A 22,310-nucleotide genomic window follows, 5' to 3' on the forward strand; every position below is an offset into this window, starting at 1 on the left:
CCAATGGGACTTCGGACCAATGGGACTTCGGACCAATGGGACTTCGGACCAATGGGACTTCGGACCAATGGGACTTCGGGCCAATGGGACCTCGGACCCATGGGACTTCGGACTATCGAGACGTAACCAAATTTTCAACTTCTATGTTTTATTCCAATCAAAACAATTTTTTTTGACGTTTAGTCTACAAAACATCTGAATTTTTTTTGTTTTGGGTAGAAAAAGATCAGCTTTATGCGCAGACTGCCCTGGCTCGGTCCGTACATTTTCGATATTGATTGTGGGGAGGGAACCGTCCTACTTCCCCGCGAGAACGTAAGTATTGTCGAAATTGTAAAGTAATAATTCAATAACTAAACATAGGCCGTTTTTTTCCGGTCGATTTCTCTTTCAAAGTGAATAACTTCTGTACATTTCTAGCAAAATAGCGAAAAGAAATCTATTTGAGTGAAGAAACTCGAAAATAGTACGGGGAATAAAACAGGGGCGTACTTATCATCACTTGTTTAATCTGCGGTTTGGCTTTTGCCGGTTTTGTCCCTGCATGAAGAAATGCGAATCTCTACAACATCCCATGTTCGGAGGAACTACCTGACCTTGTGTAGAGTCTATAACACATATCTGAGATGTAGGGTGTTGACTAGTAGCAACAGACCCCCCCCCCCTTCCCCCAAGAGGTTGTCACATTTTTTTTTTTTTCAATTTTGTTTTACTCCCACAATTTGACAGCGTGGTGATTTGTATGTTGCCTAAAATGTAGTATAATAGGGGTGTAAATGGCACCACCAACGTCAAAAAAGTCCGCCCCCCAAAAAAATAGGAATTTGTTTGTGAGTCCCCCACCAAAGCCAAATCCTGGGTGCACCAATGGCTAGTACATGTACTACCACCAGACAGAACAAAAGTCTTGATTTGCAAGAAAGAACACGATGGTACTCAGTCTGCTTATGATGCCGACACTTGCTTCTAAATAAGGAAGCCATCTTCTACTATGCATATGATCAGTTATTTGCCTCTGCCAGTAATGAAGATTGGGCCCGGTTAACATCTTTTCTTGCTGCAGATAATGCAAGCAAATCGCACGGTTCTGCTCGTCGCAACAAGGTGCAGGGTATACCGCCCTCTTGCGTCAGGTGAGGAAACGCAAGATGCAAGAGAGCGAGCGAAGGGAAAAGGGGGGGGGGGGGGTCGTGGGAAGTTGGTTGGAGCCCCATATGAAACGCCCAAACTTTTGTTTATCAAGTGTGGGTGCAGTGTTGTGGGTATCTTTCTTTTACACATGGGATCGCATACATCGGGTGCCACAAGTCCCACACCCAAACCCAAACACCACCACCAGAAAGACCAGCCCGAGACCTATGACGTGACGCTTTGTCATGTGCGCTTTCTTATGTGGTATGGTAGACGGTCCCTGCTTCATCTGGCGTCCCAACTTTGCTCCCATAGGAAAGCGCATATGTAAACAAAGCCATTAGGTCTTAGGTCTATTAGGGAAAAAATGAATAACATCATTAATTTTCCTTAAGCAACATCTCAAGTAACTTGCTGGGTAAACAATCAATGTCATTTTTTTCTCGGTTTTCTAGACTGAAAAAAATATATATACATTTTTGGAGTCTGACTTAGAATATTTCACTGTTTCACATAATTCTTCAAATTGCCTCTCAGATCAAATGTAAAAAGATCAAGATGTAGAATGACTATCGTGCATATCATGCATTCAACACAAACAAACTGACAAGCTGACTAACGGAAGAAATTGTTTCCATTATTTTTGTATTAATGTATACTTTCTTTGGCATGACATTATACTGGGAGAATACTGTACGATATTATTTACAAAGTTTTTTTTAATTATTATTATATACAAACTACATTTGTTTTTGCCACTGTAATTCAGCCTTGTTAAGACTTTTACGATGACCTTGAACTTCGATCAGAGGTCAACTATAAAATCAAAGACTGTTACCCTTCACAAATAAACTTTCCATTTCTAAGATCTAACAAGACTTAGAAACAAAACACCAAAACCCTTTCTGTTTACCCCAAGATCAGCTAGGTCGCAATAACTTTTACAAATGTTTTGTTTTCCTGTGAGTTGCAGCTTTTCCAAACTTTATAACGCTTGACAGTTGCATTACCTTTTTTTGGCTGATGGATGTTAAAACCAAAAGGTTTAAAGTCAACCATGAAACCTGTTAATCAGATTTTTCAACTTGACGTTTAAAGTTTCGTCATTGCTTCCCTAGTATACCCCAGCTCCACTATGAAGTAAAATAACAATTCTTATAGACCATGCATCACCTTTAACTACTTGTACACGTATTTCACTAAGATCTCAAAGAAGCTGGAAATGTGGAAATGGAAATGGCTTATCCACAACTTTCACTGTGCAAAATGTTAGCCCAAACATTTCAGCTTCAGGCAGACAGCAGTATTTCAAGATTGCTATTAGTGATGCATGTTCCCAATGAAAAACACAAACATACATAGTATGTATTTGTCTTCAACAAGTTTACAACTGTCAAAAAACAACTAAATCTATGCGTTATAGCAATTTCTACACTTTGAAACTTTGGGAGGAAAAAATGTCTGTGACATAATAACGTGTGTGACCAACCAGTTGGTGCTACACACATATAAAAATAGCACCAATGACCAAAAAACACTGATACATTTTAATAAGATGATGGTCCCAATGCGTAAAAGGGGTTCATCTTACATAGGTGGGAATTTGCTTCAACAACTATTCTCATATTTTATGGCATGTCCAATGATTGATTTTCATCCATACCAAACTCACACGAGAACATCAAAAACCAGACAGTATGCACCAAATCTATTTAGTTTAAATATAAAAAAATCTTTGTATACAATTGAGAAAACACCCATCACTGTAGGTGGTTTTCAAACAAATATTTAGCCAAAACCAAATGTTAATATCTTCCAAGTAAAAACCAACCCCCCCCCAAAAAAATCCATCATGTTTTAACACCAAATTTAACGACTAAAATGTCTGTAAGTAACAAGACAAAATATTCTTAATGATAATAAATTACAATAATTTGTTCAAGCATTTTAAATGCAAACTTAACAAATACACCTACATGCAAGAGAAACTGGAGAAAACACCAACTCCAAACTCAGAAGCAAAAATGAAAAAAGAAAATCATAACTTTTTTTCAACAAAGGAGCCCTTTAAACAGATGGTATATTGAAAGACTCAATTATAAGCCATTTTGAACTCTACAGAGAATTTCAAACAGATATCAAAATTGAATGAAATTCTGAAACATTCTCTACTGCTTACATGTTGATCATGCACTAGTATTTTCACATTTTAGTGTTACATTTTTTTTGTCTTTATTATATCTAAATGTAATTATATCAGTGACAAATTCAACAATTAATGTCAATAAAATGTCTTTTTTTAATGTATTTTTTGGGTACTTTTGTTTGAGTATTATATACATCTGTCACTGTCAAATGAATTGGTGTACATTTACGCACATGTATAATGATTGTTTACATGAAGGTACACAGTTTCACAGAAACCAGTTCTCTAATTATGGGCAGAAACAACAAAAGCCTTTTATCTACATGTTCGTGCAGCAATAAGAAAGTAACTATTTCTGTTAACTGTTTTTTGCCTGTTCTATGGGTGGGTGATTTTCACATATAAAACAAGAACATACATATTTCTGTCAGGCACAGTGTTTTTTCTTTCTTTCCTATTTTAAGGAAAAACATGTTAAAATGTGAAAAATACACTTTATATGCTTTGTAACAATGTACATTGCACTAATAACCTACAAGAACGAAATAACATCAATTAAAGAGAACAAATCTAAAGTCATTTTCAAAAACACCAAACAATGCCAAAAACCTGCAAACGATTTAAATGTGCAACATTTCCGCGTATGGAAACTTGCTGGCTAGAACAAAAATGTGAACATTGAAGAAACTTTTTCATTCAACACCAATGAAACTAACAAGAATGGCACTTTCTTATTAATAGTCATAACACAGTGATCCAATGGGCACTGGCCAAACAAATCCCATTTCAGTTTGGTGTGGAAACAGCAACGTGCATCCCACCAAAACTGGGTTATGAAAATATCAAAAACAATTGAATTAAATGGTGCATTCTCTGTACAGTAGTAATATTTGCATGGACCCCCCCCCAAAAAAAAAAAACCCCACAAACAGAACTCTGTGAGCAAAGTATTCAGCTCTACCACACTTCCAAGTGTGACACCCAATCTTACAAAAAGTAATTTTTGAAAAATTTAGTTGGATGTTATTCGAAAACAACACCTTAATCCTTTTTTTGTTCTGGTAACAATAACACAGATGTTAACACACACACACATATAAAGAAATCTTTGGAAAGGAAGAAAACGACCAAATCTACAAATAAATATACCTACAGCTGCCTCTCCTTGCATTGCTAATTTAAGCTAATTACTAAATGACCAAACACAGATTTCTGCCGCTTAGCATGAAATAAGAATAACAATTGGCTAAACATGCATGTAAATAAATGAAAGCTTCGAACAAAGCCCGTAAGCACAACCACCAGCTCAAAACATCATTCTGGGATGACTTACGGTACATGTCATAAATGTATGTGTCAATCTCAGAGACCATTCAACAAAAATGTGTAACAAACAATCCTTACAAATGTTCAGAAACGAAATCTGTTAATGCAAACAGCCATTTTATTTTAAACGGCTTTCAAATGATACACTAAATGATTCTCACCATCATTTAGGGGGAGGGTTGGGACAATGTGGTGGTTCTTCAGATGACCTTGGAGGTCGTGACAGACTTCAAGCACTGAACTTTGACACTGAAGAGGCACCAGACTGGCTTTTATTGTGCATGCATCTCAGTGTTCTGTCAATAACCGACACTGTCTGTCACATGCAATTTTTATTTTGTGACCGAGTTTATCTCACGTCAACCTGGTGATGTAGTTCAGCGATCCTTTGTCGTTGATCTGCAAGTCCACAATGGTTGAAGTCACGGCCCTGTCCGATGCCAACGAGTTTCCTGAGGATGTGAGATGTGAGGGTGTGGCTGTGGGTGTGGTCATGCCACTCCTGGCCCCTCCCCCATGTTCATTGCACTGCCTCATGGGGCTGGCCGCTGGCGACAGACGCTTGGGTGTGCCAGCCGGGGAGAAGGACTTGGGCGATCTAGATACTAATGGCGTCATGGCGGGTGTCGCACATGGCGTTGGTCTGGGCGTGGCAGAGGGCGTGGCTGCAGGCGTTGGTCGCGGAGTTGATAGAGCTGGTGTCGCAGGCGGCGACACAACCGGTGTGGCACTAGGGGTGACAGCAGGGGTACGGGACGGTGTTAGAGTCTGTGTCAGTGCCTCGGCAACGGCACGCATTTCTCTTTCGCGAGATGTTTCCATGAGCTGTGCATAGCTGGGCGGGGCCTCACTGGAGTCTGGTGTCTCCAGTCTGCTCTCCCCGTCAACTCTGGATTAAAAAAAAAAAACCAAATAAAAAACAATCTTGTAAAAATTGCATAAATTTACTTGACATAACTCTTTTCTCTCAGGTAACAGAGTTAAAAATGTCCTTTAATTTTGTTTTTAAACAGATATCGAGAACAATGGATTTTCCTGATTTTGCCATAAGTCCCGCCCACTCTGTTCCCAGTGCCACACTGCATGTTCCATTTGTGCTCAGCCTTTATTGGACTCCATGACATGGGGTTAATCCAAAAGTGTCATTATAATAACCCAACATCATAGTTTTCATTCCTTCATGCTTCTCAGCATGATTCATCAATTACCATAAACAACTGTGAACACTCCAGTTTCATTCCATTATTTTGTACAATTTTTCAACAGGTGTTTTCTTAGGTTGGGACTCTAGACCACTTGTAACACAGATAAACAGACTATAAAAAAATCCAAGTAAACAATCCAAGGTATGTTCAAAGTGTAAACAAGACTGGGTGTCACTGCAGACTATGCCCTGCTATCACCATCTGTTTATTACCCAGACTCAATTTTCAATTTTAATACAATGGAACCCTGACCACCCGTTTTATTTCTGTCCCTGTGAAGTAGAACAAATAAAACTTGCTAAGAAAGTTATCAGATCGGCAGGGGACTTTGGAACCTCCAATTAGGAGGTAGATGTTACACAGGAGGGTTATTTCTTTGTGATGCGACTTTATCAAGATAAATGGTTGAACTTTGATATTAAACTCTTTTTTTTTGACATAACAGTTGAGCCATTTTATCACCGGGTTGAGGAAACCTTTTGCGTCATTCGTTGGGAAGGAAAATAATATTAAGAAATTGCGGGTGATAGTGCCCAGCTACTTTTAATAAATCATAGGACCATTATTACCATTGTTCATCTTGCTATGAGATTTTTTAAACCACGGGCCGGCATTATTTTTTGACAAAAAAAACCAAAACCAACTTTCCTGTTCTCCTGAAAGTCCAGGCTTCCAAAATAAGCCCAATTTCATATATATTTCACAGATTCCTTATGCATGTATTTTGAGGATTTTTTATTGAAAAATCGTTACGAAAATGTACCGTTTTGTAGCCTTTGGAAAACGAAAAAAATGCATTCGCCAAATATTCAGGCGTGCTTGGCAGGCTGAGCAGGGTACCAGGTCACGCGTGCTGTGCAACCAGAGATCGTCGCACCACATGCCCAATTGCACCTGAGGAACTCGCTGCGAATAAGCCGGAACGTGCGCAGCATTCTGGGACTAACTGCCTTGCATTAAGCAAGGATCCGTGCGTTCATTTTGAGATTGGGCAATGTATCCATAAATGGGATCATTGTCACTCAGTCGAAAATCTCGAGTCGACATGCACCGAGACTCGACGAGTTATATTACACACAGACGTTGAAAAGGCTCCATACTAGTTAGAGAATTGGAGGTACAACGTCTGCATGCATGTTGAAGGCCAAAGGGGGTTGTGTTTACAGTACGAATGACTATCTCAAAGAACAGTCTGGAGAATACTAAGGTGAAATACCAAGACACACACATAAAATGCACAGATTTGACTATAACATTTTTTTCATTCTGTTTTCGTTCCCGTGAGGTGGCGACATTGGCCAAAAAAGGCCGCGGCGACCTCAAAAAGTCTCGAGGCGGGCCGCCTCACGATTGAATGGGCAGGGGAAACGCTGAAAGCATCTGCGCAAGAACACAAGTACAATGAGCCCTGTCAGGGTCAAACTTGAAAACCTCTGCATGCAAGTCAAACCATAACCATTTAAAAACCTCTTAACAATGAATAAGACAACCATGACTGCAACCAAGAAAGCCAAAACAAGTCAATCACCCACCCTCTTGTTTCTATCGCCACTTCTGTCGTCAATCTTGGCGTCAGAGGCGACAGCCCGCTGCTGCTACCGCACATCTCACAGTCCGACCCGTTGCTGTTACTGAAGCCCGAGCTGGCAGCCTGGATGTAATAGTAGGTGTACGGCGGAGGCGGTGTGTCGTAGCCTACTGTGTCTCCTATTTCTGAATAAGATGGCAACTTGCATGGCGGCACTGGAAATCATTAAGACAAGGAAATCTGTAAAAATTGTAGTTGTTTTATAATTACTAAAATATAATTAGACAACTGAGGACATAGTACTAAGGACCCGAGTCAATTCCTCAGTAGTTTTCGTGTACAAACCTGATCGTTTAAATAACTTTTTATGTTCGAACAGTAGGAACTAATGAAGGAAATAGTATAAGTTTTTAGTAGTAGGCCTATAATAAAATCAGATGGTGTTTTTATGTACCTGGTGTGATATTGTCAAAATTGAAACCCCTGAGAAAATCCTGAATTGAGCATGTGCGGTGATTTGCGTTCCCTCTCCAGGGATGGAACCTCTTCCGCTGCCAGACACAGAATCCAATGATGAAGACTATCAGGAACCAGACCAGCCAAAACCCTGGAAAAGGAACAAAAAAGAAATGATACTTTTTAAAAAGTAATACAAAAATCGTGTCACATTTATAAAAAAACCCCACATAACTATGATGTTTGATGTCTATCTTAGACATCAAACTTTTAAGTAAAGTTTACGGAAATCCCTTATGACATTATCGGCCAATTCTTTTTTGAAATCTTCATTTGAAAAACTTCTCTGAAGTACATGATGTTACGCAGTTGTTTCTTCTTTCGACAAGTATGACTAAAAAATATCGATTACCAAATGTTACAAGAAGCTATGTACACTGAGGTATTGCACTATTGCTCAGTTTTGTTTCCCCAAATAAGTGATGGCATTCTCTGCATTTGCCTAAACTAAGTTTAAGCAGTTACTACAGAGTACCACAGGGCAAGGGCCATAGGAAATTTACATCCCAGCTTGGACGGTTTGATTGGAGACTACATTGTGGGCATGTGTGGTCTAGCGGTAGAGTATAGGATTCATGATCATTCATGATCGTGAGACTGTGGGTTCGAGCATAGCCCCACTGTGGCCATGCATGTTTTGCTCTTGAGAAAGGCGCTTTACACATGTACCTCCCAACCACAGGTGTTAAATGGGTACTGGCATTATTCAATGCTGGGAAGGGAACAGACTCGCTATGGAGAAGGTGTGGTGATCCCCCACAGCAGCATTTCATGGACTCGAGTCTGGCCCAATCGCTTTGAAATGGGCACTCCGTTCCTGTAAACACAGGTTCGTCCCCTTTACTTTTTTTTTTTACATTGTAACTAAATTTTCAATTTTGGTTGCTGGAGGGTCGTAGAACAATAATCATTCCCAGACTAAAATTAATACCAACACTGTACATTAATTTCTTGGAAAAGGAGGGGCATTGAATTCATCAGCTATGAAAGGGAAAACATTCATAGCTCCAAAGAATGCATGGAGTGTAAGGCCTCCCCCCACCCTCTTCTGGGAAATTTATGCATCTAGACAATGGCGCATCATATTAAGCCACAGGAAGAACATTATTATTGAAACAGCTTTTGACAGGGGGGGGGGGGATCGAGTGGTTCTTAGCTAAGAAGGACCCCGTGAGGTCGACATCAGGGAGATTCATGAATGGGTCATAAATTTTCAAAAATAAATTCTACATTTGAAGTTTCACAGTTAAGTTTCCTTATTTTACCCCCAACAGAATGACATGAATCTAGGATGACCACAATGTGTTTTTATAATGGAACATAACAAAACGAAAAACCTTCACAGATGTAATTCCATTTTAATTTTTAAGCACTCAATACTCCATGATTTACAAAAGCTTGTCAGCATAATTATTTTTTTTTTATAAAAAACACCCCAAAATTACTTTACATCTCCTTGATGTAGAAAAATTCAATCTTACAAGATGATGATAAGGCCTAACTGTTTCATTTGGTTGTTCATTTGTGTGAGTGGCAATATGGTGAGGCAATGTTCATAAAGCAAATAATGTGCAGACTGCAGGACTGGGGTGCAAATGTAGGTGCAAGAAAAGAGTAACAAATGTATGCAAGAGTAACAATATGCATGCAAAATGCACAAGAAAAAAAAAGATTTATAGCATAGCTCCATGCATAAACTGCATGATGGTGACAGTGATCCACATTTTCCTTCAAGGAAGCAAACAGAAAGTGTGGGGTGATCATCATACAGTTAGTGCCTGGGAAATGACCAGGTACATGTAAACATGCCATAAAGCTGCCCTGGAAGGCCACACTATTGCATAGGCTATTGTAAACCAAAATGGCTCTATAAAGGACAGTTTCTTTTTTGTGAACCACAGGAGACGACCCAAATTCCATCCATAAGTCTGCAAACACATACCTTACATCAATCGCTGCACACTCAAGTTCTCGGTGCACCCACAAAATGTACACAATCACTTTGGCATTTCAATAGCTCAAGGTACAATTCAAGAACCAAGATTTTTTACTTACACGTAGGTCAACCAAGACAAAATACAAGACAAAATACAAAAAAAAAAGATAAACCTGAAGACCTAAATATTTGAGGTAGCCTCCATGGTTCAACTACCCAAAACCCAAAACAATGCTATCCAGGGACTCCAATATGACATCATGTGACCATTTCCCTGCCCTTTATCTTCACTCCATGCAGGAAAAATAAGATTAAAGCACTTGTAGATCAAGTCTGGCAACTTGTCACCCTAAACGTTGATGCAGAGCTAGGAGCCCCCTAATTGACCATCAGATTGAGAGTGCAACACAATTTGGAAACTGCACCATGATTTCTGTTACACCATGGAGGTAGGTACCTCCATGATTACACCCAAGAGTCCCATCGATTTTCAACCTAAATCCTACTTGGCATTTTTAATAGGGACCTTCCTAAATCCTTCACAGTGGCATCAAGCAATGCCTAGATCTCCCAAAATCCTGCAAAAATCTCCACAAAAACTCCCAGGGCTCATTTATGGCATGCTAAACTTAAAGGCTATCATGGCGTGGATATTTCTAGCTTAGCGCGCCTTAGGTTAGCGTGCTTTTCGCATATGTCGCAATGAAATAGAAGGGTCTGTTAAAATTGTGTGCTCAACAACAGCACCATGAAAGTGGGCCAAGGTTGATTTTGTAAGGATCCGGAGGGTGGGAGGGTTAGGATTCAACATTTCAGTTTACTATCATTCGGATGATAAAATAACAAAACTTCATCAAGGCCGACACTTAACTTGACCTCCCTTCTCTAGCAAGGGGCCCCTTCCCCTCCCCTCATGAAGCAAGGTCATTAGACTACCGGGAGAGACCCCCAGTTCCAGGAATTGGGAGGGTTTAAGGTCACCAGTGTTGAAAGATGGGTAAATCGACTGCACAGGTTTGCCAGGGCACAAGATCACGTCCGTCCGTGAGTCAGATGCGTGCCTCTTTCAAGTTTTCAGTAGTGTTTGGTCAAGGGCTACTAGAATCCACACTTCCTCAAATTTATCTCATGATAGTTAGGTCATACACTTAGTAAGGCTGTGCATCAGAACCGGGTACCCGACCGTTAATGTCAGGAACCGGTTCTTGATTATGGGATCGGGTATACATCCGTAACCAACTTTACAAATTACTTAGTTACTTCTCAGACTAGTATGAAAAAGAAAGGTTTTTGAAGTCATTTGTGGAGAATTTTCAAAATGAAAACAAGGCCACAAGAAAAAACAACAAAATATTTACACCATAAAGCTATAAACTAAGAAGCTCACTGTACACACTTGCATCTTGCTGTATTGATGTGTCGATCCGAAATCTTTAACGGGAACCTGGGTACCCGTGGTTTTTTTTAACAATAGACCTTTATCATGCTGCCACCATTTCAGTCAAGTTCCCTGTATCCAATAACAGTACTGAATGATAGTGTTTTTTTTTGTGCAAAAAGGAACCAGACTATTTTTCATTCCAGCCTCGCTTTGGTTACGTTGATTTGAATGGGAAAAAACTCAAGATAGCTGCAACATATAAATGGTCTATTAGTTACCTGGTTCCTGTACTACCCGTAAATGCACACCTCTAACACTTAGGCCTTGGGATTGTAACTTGTTTAAATTGGTTATAAAGAAAAAGAAATTAAGGTGAAAACAAGATTTTTTTTGATAATACTTACACCACAGTTCATAGTAATATGTGCAGCAGTCTCCATTTCCACAGCAGTGTCCTGTGTCGCACCAGTAACCTCCCACTGAACAAAACTCCCTTGCCTGCAAAGGTATTAAAAAAATGATATTGAGTAACAAATCCCAACAGTAACAAAGAGTTCAATTTATTATTTCAAGATTCATTCCTGATTATTTAGTATACTATCAGCCTGCCATGTAATTTATGTACAATTTATGTAAAATGGCTACGACATGAAAGAGGTCTGCAACTAATAAAGCAAGTTGCAACTTTATGGCATCAGTATTTTACATCAAGGTGCATTATTTTTTTCAGATTGGCCACTTCAAAAGTTCACGGGATCCTGGTTATTAAGTTCACACAAATATTAACAGATTGAGTGGACTGAAATAATTTCTTTTTTTTTTGGTTCTCAAGGCACTTTCGCCAGGCCCAGCTTTCTTCTATCACTTGTCATAGTCATAGGGTCATACCCATAGCTCTGTCATGACTTATCTTAAGTTGTAACAATTTAGGGCACATTAGGGCAGGACTATGTAAATAAAATCAAGAAAGTAGCAGCCCTTTATTGATTTGTGGTTAACCACCTCTTCATGTATCTCTCCATGGTAAACCACAATGGGGGCATTTAGGTCCAGCCTTATTTTGACAATTCAAGTGGACTTAGAAAACCACACCATGTGTGATTGACAGAATGCTGATTGTTACAGGTACTTTATACTATAGTATAAGTATCACCATATCACTACATGTAGTCAGTCAGAAGACAAATTAAAACCTGCACTTGTTCCATGTATCCAGTACCCTTTAGTCAAGGCGTGCGTGGCTATCCGGGCATGTGGGAACCCTGGATGCCAGCATGAAAAAAGACCAGCGAGTGGCATTAGCCTCAAGCGCCTTTACCATCTCGTGGAACTGATCACTTATTCATTTATTCAAGTAATATAAATTAATAAACCAATCATCTAAAGGTGGTTGCGGTTACCAGTCTCTTGTCATCAAGATGTCAGTTCAGTCTATAAAGTATAAACATTCAGGGTCATTTTTTCCCTCTCTGTTGTGAGTGATAGAATTCATATCCAGGGGCCAGTTATTATTCAATGTGCTCAAACCACTACATGTATTACATAACACTCCAGAAGAGTAATGACAGGGGTCCAATTTAACAGCACAAAACTGTGATGGTTCCAAAATACAAAGGAATTCAAAATTACCCAACTATTATAGAAGATCACCCCCCCCCACCAAAACCAAGCATTAGGTCTTGCATCTTGTTAACTCAGGATCCTGAATGATGATGTGCTTTTTTCTACAGTCTCATTGAAGTGAGATCTAGAGTAATAACAGGGGTCCAATTTAACAGCACAAAACTGTGATGGTTCCAAAATACAATGGAATTCAAAATTACCCAACTATTATAGAAGATCAACCCCCCCCCCACCAAAACCAAGCATTAGGTCTTGCATCTTGTTAACTCAGGATCCTGAATGATGATGTGCTTTTTTCTACAGTCTTATTGAAGTGAGATCTGTACCTGCACTACCCATGTTTTTAGTTGGATTGTAGCTACACAAATAACAGACCAATTCACAAAGCCAGAGCTCTTTTGCCTTGTCCCTTTAACAACTTGTCAAGGACCTGCGTGTGTTTGCTTCAGGCAGGGTGTTTACAATTGGCAGGCCCTGTGCCCAGGCCATTAGAACCATCTTTATCATATTCTGACCTTGCACACTACCTCCATGGTTGGGAGACCTGGTTGTTAGTTTTATATAAGTTTACAAGGCTGAACCTGAGATATATAACATGTATGAATCTCAGATATTTATAAGTTAATTAAGCAGTTTTAGTGTTGTTGGACATGTGTAAGAGCCAATTATTTAATTTTACTTATGACAAATACAGTTTGCAACTTGCAAGTCCACAAATGCTCGGGCCACATGAACAGTTAAACTGTTGCCTGCAAGCATTTCCTTCAATGACTAATTAGAGAATGAAGTTAACACAGTTCAAAATTTTAACAAAGCAAATCAGTTTAAGAATAAGATTGGAAAATGGCAAAGCCTCCTTTACACTTACAGTGGTAATGTCTAAATGTTTGGCAAGATTTTGGTTGTAATAACCATTTACAGCAAGTAAATTATACATTTTGATTAAAGACTCAAGAGTTAACAAAGGTTAAGGTATTGGTACCAAATATGTATAATAAATGCAAATACATGTATTAAAAATGTGTGTTTTGTTCTGAATTTTGCAACCGACATTTTAACTTTTCTACACTCATTGCTTTAGGCTTTACTACAGCCGAACCAAGTCTATGATGTGCACATTTTATGTTCAGACTATGTATGATCGTATAGAATACTGTACATCTACATCCACCTACTTGATAAACCATTTGGTAATATCTTTGTGTGACAATCTTTGGATTTACTTGGAACAGTTCCCTTTGTCTCAGCTATTTACACCCCCAAAAATGACCCTCACACGGGGCTAGTGATGCTACCAATACCACTTCACAGTACATGTACATGTACATGCAGTAAACAACAAGCAGGAGGAACATGAATAATAAAAAGCAGGTCAACACTACAGGCACAGCCCACTAGTGCATGATTGGATGAGCCAACTCATTAGCATATCACCCCATCAACCAGCAGAACCAATGCTATTTATAGCCCACCAAAGGTCAGAGGTTGGGAAACACTACTTGTGGTTTCACCAATCAGCTGGGCTCTGACAAATAGCCAGCTGTAGTCCTAGTAACGCAGTAGAGATGGGCCATGAATAGGAATGAAAATGGGATGACACATGTGTACATTTGGTGTACACTGAACATGCTTGTCCAAAACAGAGTGCCCAACTTGTAATGTCCAACTTCTTTTCAAGAAACCGCACAAGTGTTCAATAAAATTGTAAGAGCTTGAGTAATTCACAAACATTTTTGTCAAATTACGTTTTAAATATAAAACCCATTGGATCAAAAATTAAAAATCCAGAATTTCTTTTGTAAATTTAAAAGCTAATATTTTCCATAAGACACTTTTTGAAATGACATTGATATTTAACTAAGAACAATACATTAAGTTGACAGTGATGTTTTGTATTACAACTGAATTTTTTTTATTAAAGATATACGGTTTTATAAATATCAATCACTCCAGAGCAATTGGACCAAACGTGGTAACAATAGTCTTGGAAAATGAACAAAACTGTATTTTTTTTATTATAGTGTATTAAACATGTCAAGATGTAGACAAAGGTAATTAAACAAGAAAGGTTTGTATCAATAACAATGCAAAGAAAGGCTTATACTCATTAGAAAAAAATTCTCAAAATTTGTTGCAGAAAGAAATCTGACATTATTGATCAAGTTTCTACAATCGTTTTCCCCCAATATTTTAAAATCATTACCTCAACTTTTTTCAGGCTCAATGTATACATAAAGTATGTATGTACAGTAACTCCTGTTCCTTGCTCTATGAATAATCAAATTATTGGTTTACATGTCATAATTGCATAAATCCCATGGCATTTATTTGCTTGGGATATTCCTAAATCATCTAAAATCCACCACTGTGCAGGAACCCAAATGGATCATACACTTTCATATTTTCAACGGTTTCAAACCTCATGTTAACTAATGGTATTGGTTTTAAGTTTCTAAATTCAGCCCATTTCAAACTTATTTTGGAGGATCTGCGAGGATTTATAGGGTAAATGTATTGAAATCCTACATGAGAAGGCTGGCAAATAAACTATTTTTCCCCAAAGAAGATCTTTAATTTACTTTCATCAACATTTGCCAATCCAGAACAGTCCTAATTTCATATTTTGTGCTCGATGGGTAATGTTGGTATATCTTAATTATATATTGGTAATTTTGATTATATTTCAACTTGTGAATACTTGGATTTAATTAAGTATTTATCAATCTATATATTGCATGTAATGAGACCAATGTTCAAACAGAGTAGGACCAATCAATGAGATTGAAATTGTACCAGATGCTCTGCACTTTATTCAAAATAAACTATTTGATAATAGTGGTTCTGTGTTTAAGTGTATAATTGTGGATCTGCGTAAAGTATGTATATATTGGATAATAGTGGTTCCGAGTAAAGTGTAAATATTTCATAATAGTGGCTCTGAGTTAAAATACATATATTTGATAATAGTGGTTCTGAGTTAAGTGTATATATTTGATAATAGTGGTTCTGCGTCAAGTGTGCAACTTGTGTAAAAATTAATATTTGATTGATGGTTGTGTTTGATTTTGACCTAGCAACATGTAATCATCCTAATGAACAAAAACTAATTTAAAAAAGCTATAAAACCAGAGCAAAGTGAATGAACGTTTTAATTCAAGGGTTGTTATGACTCATGAGAAAACTTTGCAAAGTGTAGTAGTGGAAAAGTATATCCATTGACAAGTACAGTCCATGAATTCTCCACAGATGCCAGAAATGCTCCATTTTACTAACACACAGATGCAACACAAGCATCACTTGTAAAAAAAAAAAAATATTGTCTATTTACTTCTTAGTTTTGTGCAACAACAAAATTCAAAAGTATGTTAGCATCATCAACAGTTTAAATTTTCATTATCTTAAATGACAGGTCTGTTTTTTTTCCACACCAAATGGGAATTGGAAAATAGGTTCCAAGCTGGCTTATTAACCAAGGTAGCAATTTATAATATCTGGGGAAATAGCCAGGTTAGCGACCCCAGCCCATACTGATCTCTGACACAGGAAATTCTTCAGGCTCAAGCTCAGCTGGCAACACCATAATTAAGTGTGCACGCTGACCTGGGCTTTTGTGGACTCACTGCGCAAAGCAAGGTCAGCCCTTTGGCCTGATACTGTGATTGTATGCTAATAATTAGGCCACGCCCCCAAATCTATTCATATTCTAATGAAATGGCAACAAATACTACCCAGGGAGTGTAAACATGTCCTTGCTGAAAACCTGACAGGGCCAAAGGGGCAAGTTATGGCACGTTTTCTGGATTTCATGAATGAAAACTTGGTGCAAAGTTGACAAACAACAGTTTTTTTTAAAAACCAAACTATAGTCCAGCGGATATGTGACAAAATATCGATGAATTGTGCACTTTTGCATAAAAGCGTGAAACTTGGCACAGATGTTTATATTCATGCGAGAAAATGTTTTAGATGTGGAGCCATCGCAAATTTACCCTTTTAGGGGCGTGGCATCCATTTAAAAAGGGGGGGCGGGACTTGTCGTGCCCGCAGTAAAAATGGTTTTTCCCACTTGTTACAAAAGCAGGAAACTTCACAAAGACATAATTATATAGATTATTAGTGTTTTCCAGATTCGGAGCCACCACAAAAGTACCTTTTTTAGGGGCGTGGCAGCCATTAAAAGAAAAGGGGGGTTTAATTATTATGCCCACTTTGGAAAACATTGTGCCCATATTTCATGAACGAATAAAACGTCCCACAGACGTTTATATTCATGAGAAAAAAATTCCAGATGTGGAGCCATCTCGAACACACCCTTTTAGGAGCGTGGCAACCATATAGGGGGAAAAAAGGGGGGCGGGGTTTTCATTATGCCCACCCTGGAAATATTGTTCCCACACTCATAGAGAAATGGAACTTTCCACAAACATTGACATTCATGAGAAAACAAGTTCCAGATGTGGAGCCATCTCGAACACACCCTTTTAGGGGCGTGGCAACCATATCAGAAAAAGGGGGGGCGGGGTTTTCATTATGCCCACCCTGGAAATATTGTTCCCACATTCATAGAGAAATGGAACTTTTCACAGACATTGACATTCATGATAAAAACAATTCCAGATGTAGATCCATTGCGAACACACCCTTTTAGGGGCGTGGCAGCCATATTGAAAAAAGGGGGGCGGGGTTCTCATTATGCATAACATGGGAAAAATGTGCCCACATCTCATAAACGAATGAAGCTGATTTCCACAGACATTAATACTCACGAGATAAAAATCACACATGGAGCCATTGTAAACACACCCTTTTAGGGGCGTGGCAGCCATAATAAAATGGGGGGGGGTAGTCATGATGCCCCTATAAAAGAAAGTTGTGCCTACCTTTCATAAATGGATTAAATTCCACTCGGACAATACATTCATAAAAATCTTTTTTTATTTAATGTGAGGCCATCACAAACCTACCCTTTTAGAGGTGCGGCATCCATTTTTAAAAGGGGGGGGGGTACTCAATATGCACAACGTGGAAAATTTTGACCGCGTTTCATATAATAAAATAAAATCCACCTCAGATAGCTGTTTAATGTGTTGGAGTAGGGCCGCCTTTATAGTTGGAATTTACTGTTGACAAACCCTTTGTTTTCTTACACTATGCATTCTTGCCTCATCCATATTAACCCAGTTACTGGTTCTTTTGTCTGTAGAATTATTGATAACCTTTCAACTGCATCAATATCTGAATTAGGGGTATAAACTGGGGTACCTCAGTTAGTCCTGGAAAGACTAGTGTTACTTCTTCAAATACATTGTTTCCCCTGCCTTTTTTTCTGACAGACCAAAAGGCATATGCAGTGTCGCACCTGTATAACGTATAATTTTTTTTAATGGATTTGGTCGGGGTAAAAAAAATCACTCATAAGAGCTTGATATACCATTTTTAAGAGAACAGAGGTGTTGTGTGGTGGGGGTACACAGATTCATTGAATGTGAAGTCATAGTGGACGTGTCCACCACTTTGTGAGGCGAGTACATCGTGTTGTTACCCAATCTGCTGTCAATGCAGCGCAACGGGTAAGGGGTAGGGGGATTTTACACTCCCCCCCCCCTAAAAAAAAGATTTCCATGGCCCTTTAATGTTAAATGTTAGAGTTTAGGGCTGCCATTGTGTGCTGTGTATTTGTAATTATGAAATCACTCTGGAATTTAGATGTGCATGATAATATAGGTGCAAGTACACACATTGAACAATATAACACGGGTTAGCCTACCGGTACTTACCCATGCTCTTTGGGGTAAGTCATTGTATTACCAAATAATATAGGTTATGGGCCAATCAACATTATAAGAAATCAACAACAAAATATAAAAATTGCAGTTGTGGGCACAGTGAGTAGGCCCCTCACACCTCTAAAAGGATGAATTTGCTGTGGCTCTACATAAGAACTTTCTTTTATAGGGGCATCATGACTACCCCCCCCCCATTTTACTATGGCTGCCACGCCCCTAAAAGGGTGTGTTTACGATGGCTTCACGTGTGACTTTTTTTTTCTCTTGAATATTAATATCTGTGGGAATTAGCTTTATTCTTTTATGAGATGTGGGCACATTTTTTCCCATGTTGGGCATAATGAGAACCCCGCCCCCCTTTTTTCAATATGGCTGCCACGCCCCTAAAAGGGTGTGGTCGCGATGGCTCCACATCTGGAATTGTTTTTCTCATGAATGTCAATGTCTGTGGAAAGTTCCATTTCTCTATGAATGTGGGAACAATATTTCCAGGGTGGGCATAATGAAAACCCCGCCCCCCTTTATTTCCTTATATGGTTGCCACGCCCCTAAAAGGGTGTGTTCGAGATGGCTCCACATCTGGAATTTGTTTTCTCATGAATGTCAATGTTTGTGGAAAGTTCCATTTCTCTATGAGTGTGGGAACAATATTTCCAGGGTGGGCATAATGAAAACTCCGCCCCCCTTTTTTCCCCCTATATGGTTGCCACGCCCCTAAAAGGGTGTGTTCGAGATGGCTCCACATCTGGAATTTTTTTTCTCATGAATATAAACGTCTGTGGGACGTTTTATTCGTTCATGAAATATGGGCACAATGTTTTCCAAAGTGTGCATAATAATTAAACCCCCCCTTTTCTTTTAATGGCTGCCACGCCCCTAAAAAGGTACTTTTGTGGTGGCTCCGAATCTGGAAAACACTAATAATCTATATAATTATGTCTTTGTGAAGTTTCCTGCTTTTGTAGCAAGTGGGAAAAACCATTTTTACTGCGGGCACGACAAGTCCCGCCCCCCTTTTTTTAAAATGGATGCCACGCCCCTAAAAGGGTAAATTTGCGATGGCTCCACATCTAAAACATTTTCTCGCATGAATATAAACATCTGTGCCAAGTTTCACGCTTTTATGCAAAAGTGCACAATTTTTTCACATATCCGCTGGACTACTAGTATTACTCTGTTGAAAACCATAACTGATTCTGTCATTAAGAACAAGCTTTGCTAAGACATATGTGTGACGGATTTCTTTCAGAAACGCATGCCCCCCCCCCCCCAATTTAAACTTTGAACATCGACCACTTGAATCAATAGAATCAATCAAAAGTTGGTGCTGAGCATTTCACTCCATTAATGTCACTGTGGAAAAAGTATATCATAACAGTTCATTTAAACCTCGACCTAGGTTTGAATAATTCATGATATGCCTGGTTGCACAATGGCCACAAATAACAATGTCATTGAAAATTTGGCATTGTGTGGTTTCACTTGAATGTTTGTGAAGCAACAATCGACCATTCAAAAGAGTCCAAAATATTGCATGAACAGTATTCAAATTAACATTCTTTGATGTTATTTCAGCATTATCCTAAATCAAGAAAAATCTGGCAGTATTCTTTTAAAATTAATTTCTGATCATAAACCACCAACCAACTAACGTTATATTCTTCTATTAATTCTACCTCAATTTTTGTTTTAGATGAAAAAAATAAAACAGTTGTTAGGATTTGTGATCACTATTTTTTTCAATGTCTCAAAGTCAAAGGGGAGGAGAATCCTCATGATTGTTTTTAAATTCCCGTTCAGGGTTTTTGGGGACTGATGTCCTCTCATGTTTTTTAATCCTGTACCAAGGACACATTTTTACGACTTGCTGTCAAAGAGGATCATCCTCTTTCGATCGAATGTGCCAAGTTTATTACAAAACTCTAAAACATATCTTGCCAGCTTTCAATTTCAATTATTTCATGTATATACATTTTGTGTCTTTAATTGTTTTATAGTGCAGCGCAATTCACGTTTAAGTATTTCTAAAATATTAAGTATTATATTTTAAAATATAATTTTAAAATATAATTATTATTATTTAACTCTAGCCCTGTGTCCAAGTTTCAAGAATATAGACCAAAACGTTTGTACAGCTGCAATATTAAAATTTTAATTGAATTAAATTTCTAGAAATCCTGAGGCATTTTTAATGGGGCCGTACGGTATCATAAGTCCGAGGGTTCATAGGTCCGAAGCCTCATAAGTCCGATGCCTCATAAGTCCAAAATCGGAAAACCGAAGCGTACAAGGCGTCGGAGGGATGCGATTTTGTCGGACTTATGAGCGGACCCCTTTTTAATATAACAATGCATCTGTGCGATTAAACTTTCAACACATAAACGTGTGGTACAATTTTGTGGTATAAAATTAGTATTTGGCAACAAAAGTTTAAATCCCTTCTTTTTAAACTGTATCACATTCATTGCCCCAAAATTCCTCTTCAGTCATGGTAGGTTTGGTAGAATGAGACATTGGTAGATGCATTATTAATTCAAATGATAGGCCTAACCATTATTATTATTATAAACCAAATATGGAAACAAATGAAACATAATTTAAGAATGGCTAAACAGCATTCCTTTGGCTGAACTATTGCTAAACGAGAAATTAATTAATTGTTCAAACCTCCCATTAATCATTTACATCACTGGCAGCATGGCAGGACATTGTACATCACGTCACATGAAAGAACATGAATATTTATTCGATCAGCTGATTTTGTGAAACGGCGATTCAACTAGGCCTATCATTTTCTATGGAGGTCCTTGGTTCGAGCATAATAAACAAATGCAAATGTATCAAATGAAATGGCTAAAATAATGTTCTACAAGTTTATGAGGCCTTCTTGAAAGAAAATGAATTCATATTTTTTATTAACTACGAGCAACAGACGATAGCAAACTGCAGAAAAATTACAGCCTAACGTATTTCCAAAATTTGCACAATGGATTTAAATGGCCAACTCGCAAAAAAGATGACCCCCGACAACGCGATGTTGCAACATCCCCATCAGAATTTCAGCTACTCCGAGTACTCGCTTTGAAAAACATGTGCGAAAAAACGCAAAAGAAAGGTCAGAAAACCCAAAGTAGTCCTCGGGTGTGGCTGTCTTACCTCAGAAAGGCCTGGGAGACCGAGAAAAGCAAGGCAGAAAGTGATTCCGAGCGCCGCCATCTCATCCATCACCGCAGAAAGTTGCGAAGAATCAGCTGCATCAGAACCCGTTCGCTCGTATCGCGATATCGAGTGAGCAGCTAGCTAGCTTCGTTGACGTACGTGACGTGGTATTTCGAAATCCAACCGCCCTGCAAGGCAATCCCCGACCTTTATGACCTCCTTTTTCAACGGCAACCATTTTTCATAAAGTGGGCGGTGAAATATTATATCCTACTAAATCAATAATAAAATATGTTATGATAGCCTTTAATGAATGAATACATGCAACAGTACAGTTACTGTATTTTAGTAATTTTTTTTTTAAACAATACTGTGTACAATAACATGTTCAAAGTTTCTGTGGTGTACTGTTACCCCTAGTAGAAAGTCGGATGATCCAAATCAGGCCACCAGTGACGTCACCTGTTTATCGCAAGTAGAAACCGCTCATGAATATTAATCAATCGACGCTTTGTGGCCCCGTAATGTGGTTAAAATACAATCGAATCAGCTAGCTGCACACGCGTTATCGCG

The 22,310-nt window shown here is 38.6% G+C and overlaps 1 protein-coding gene across 1 annotated transcript; it reads right to left on the reverse strand.

Moving 5' to 3' along the window:
* Window positions 1-1,757: 1,757 nt before the first annotated feature.
* LOC119739942 (WW domain-binding protein 1-like) lies at window positions 1,758-21,957 on the reverse strand. Its single transcript, XM_038215089.1, has 5 exons — window positions 21,735-21,957; window positions 11,574-11,667; window positions 7,791-7,943; window positions 7,341-7,551; window positions 1,758-5,492 (listed from the first exon to the last, which is right to left on the reverse strand). Exons 1-5 carry the CDS (start codon window positions 21,801-21,803, stop codon window positions 4,958-4,960), a joined length of 1,062 nt encoding a protein of 353 aa, XP_038071017.1. The 5' UTR covers window positions 21,804-21,957; the 3' UTR covers window positions 1,758-4,957.
* Window positions 21,958-22,310: the final 353 nt, after the last annotated feature.

This window comes from Patiria miniata, unplaced genomic scaffold (genome assembly GCF_015706575.1).
Source record: "Patiria miniata isolate m_02_andy unplaced genomic scaffold, ASM1570657v1 HiC_scaffold_4, whole genome shotgun sequence".
In the NCBI taxonomy this organism is placed as follows: Eukaryota; Metazoa; Echinodermata; class Asteroidea; order Valvatida; family Asterinidae; genus Patiria; species Patiria miniata.

Coding starts and splice junctions, on each gene's coding strand:
- LOC119739942 (XM_038215089.1), bottom strand. CDS start 21,803: ATGGATGAGATGGCGGCGCTCGGAATCACTTTCTGCCTTGCTTTTCTC. Junction 11,668..21,734: donor GTCTCCCAGGCCTTTCTGAG/GTAAGACAGCCA, acceptor ATACCTTTGCAG/GCAAGGGAGTTTTGTTCAGT. Junction 5,493..7,340: donor GTGGCGATAGAAACAAGAGG/GTGGGTGATTGA, acceptor TTTTTAATCCAG/AGTTGACGGGGAGAGCAGAC.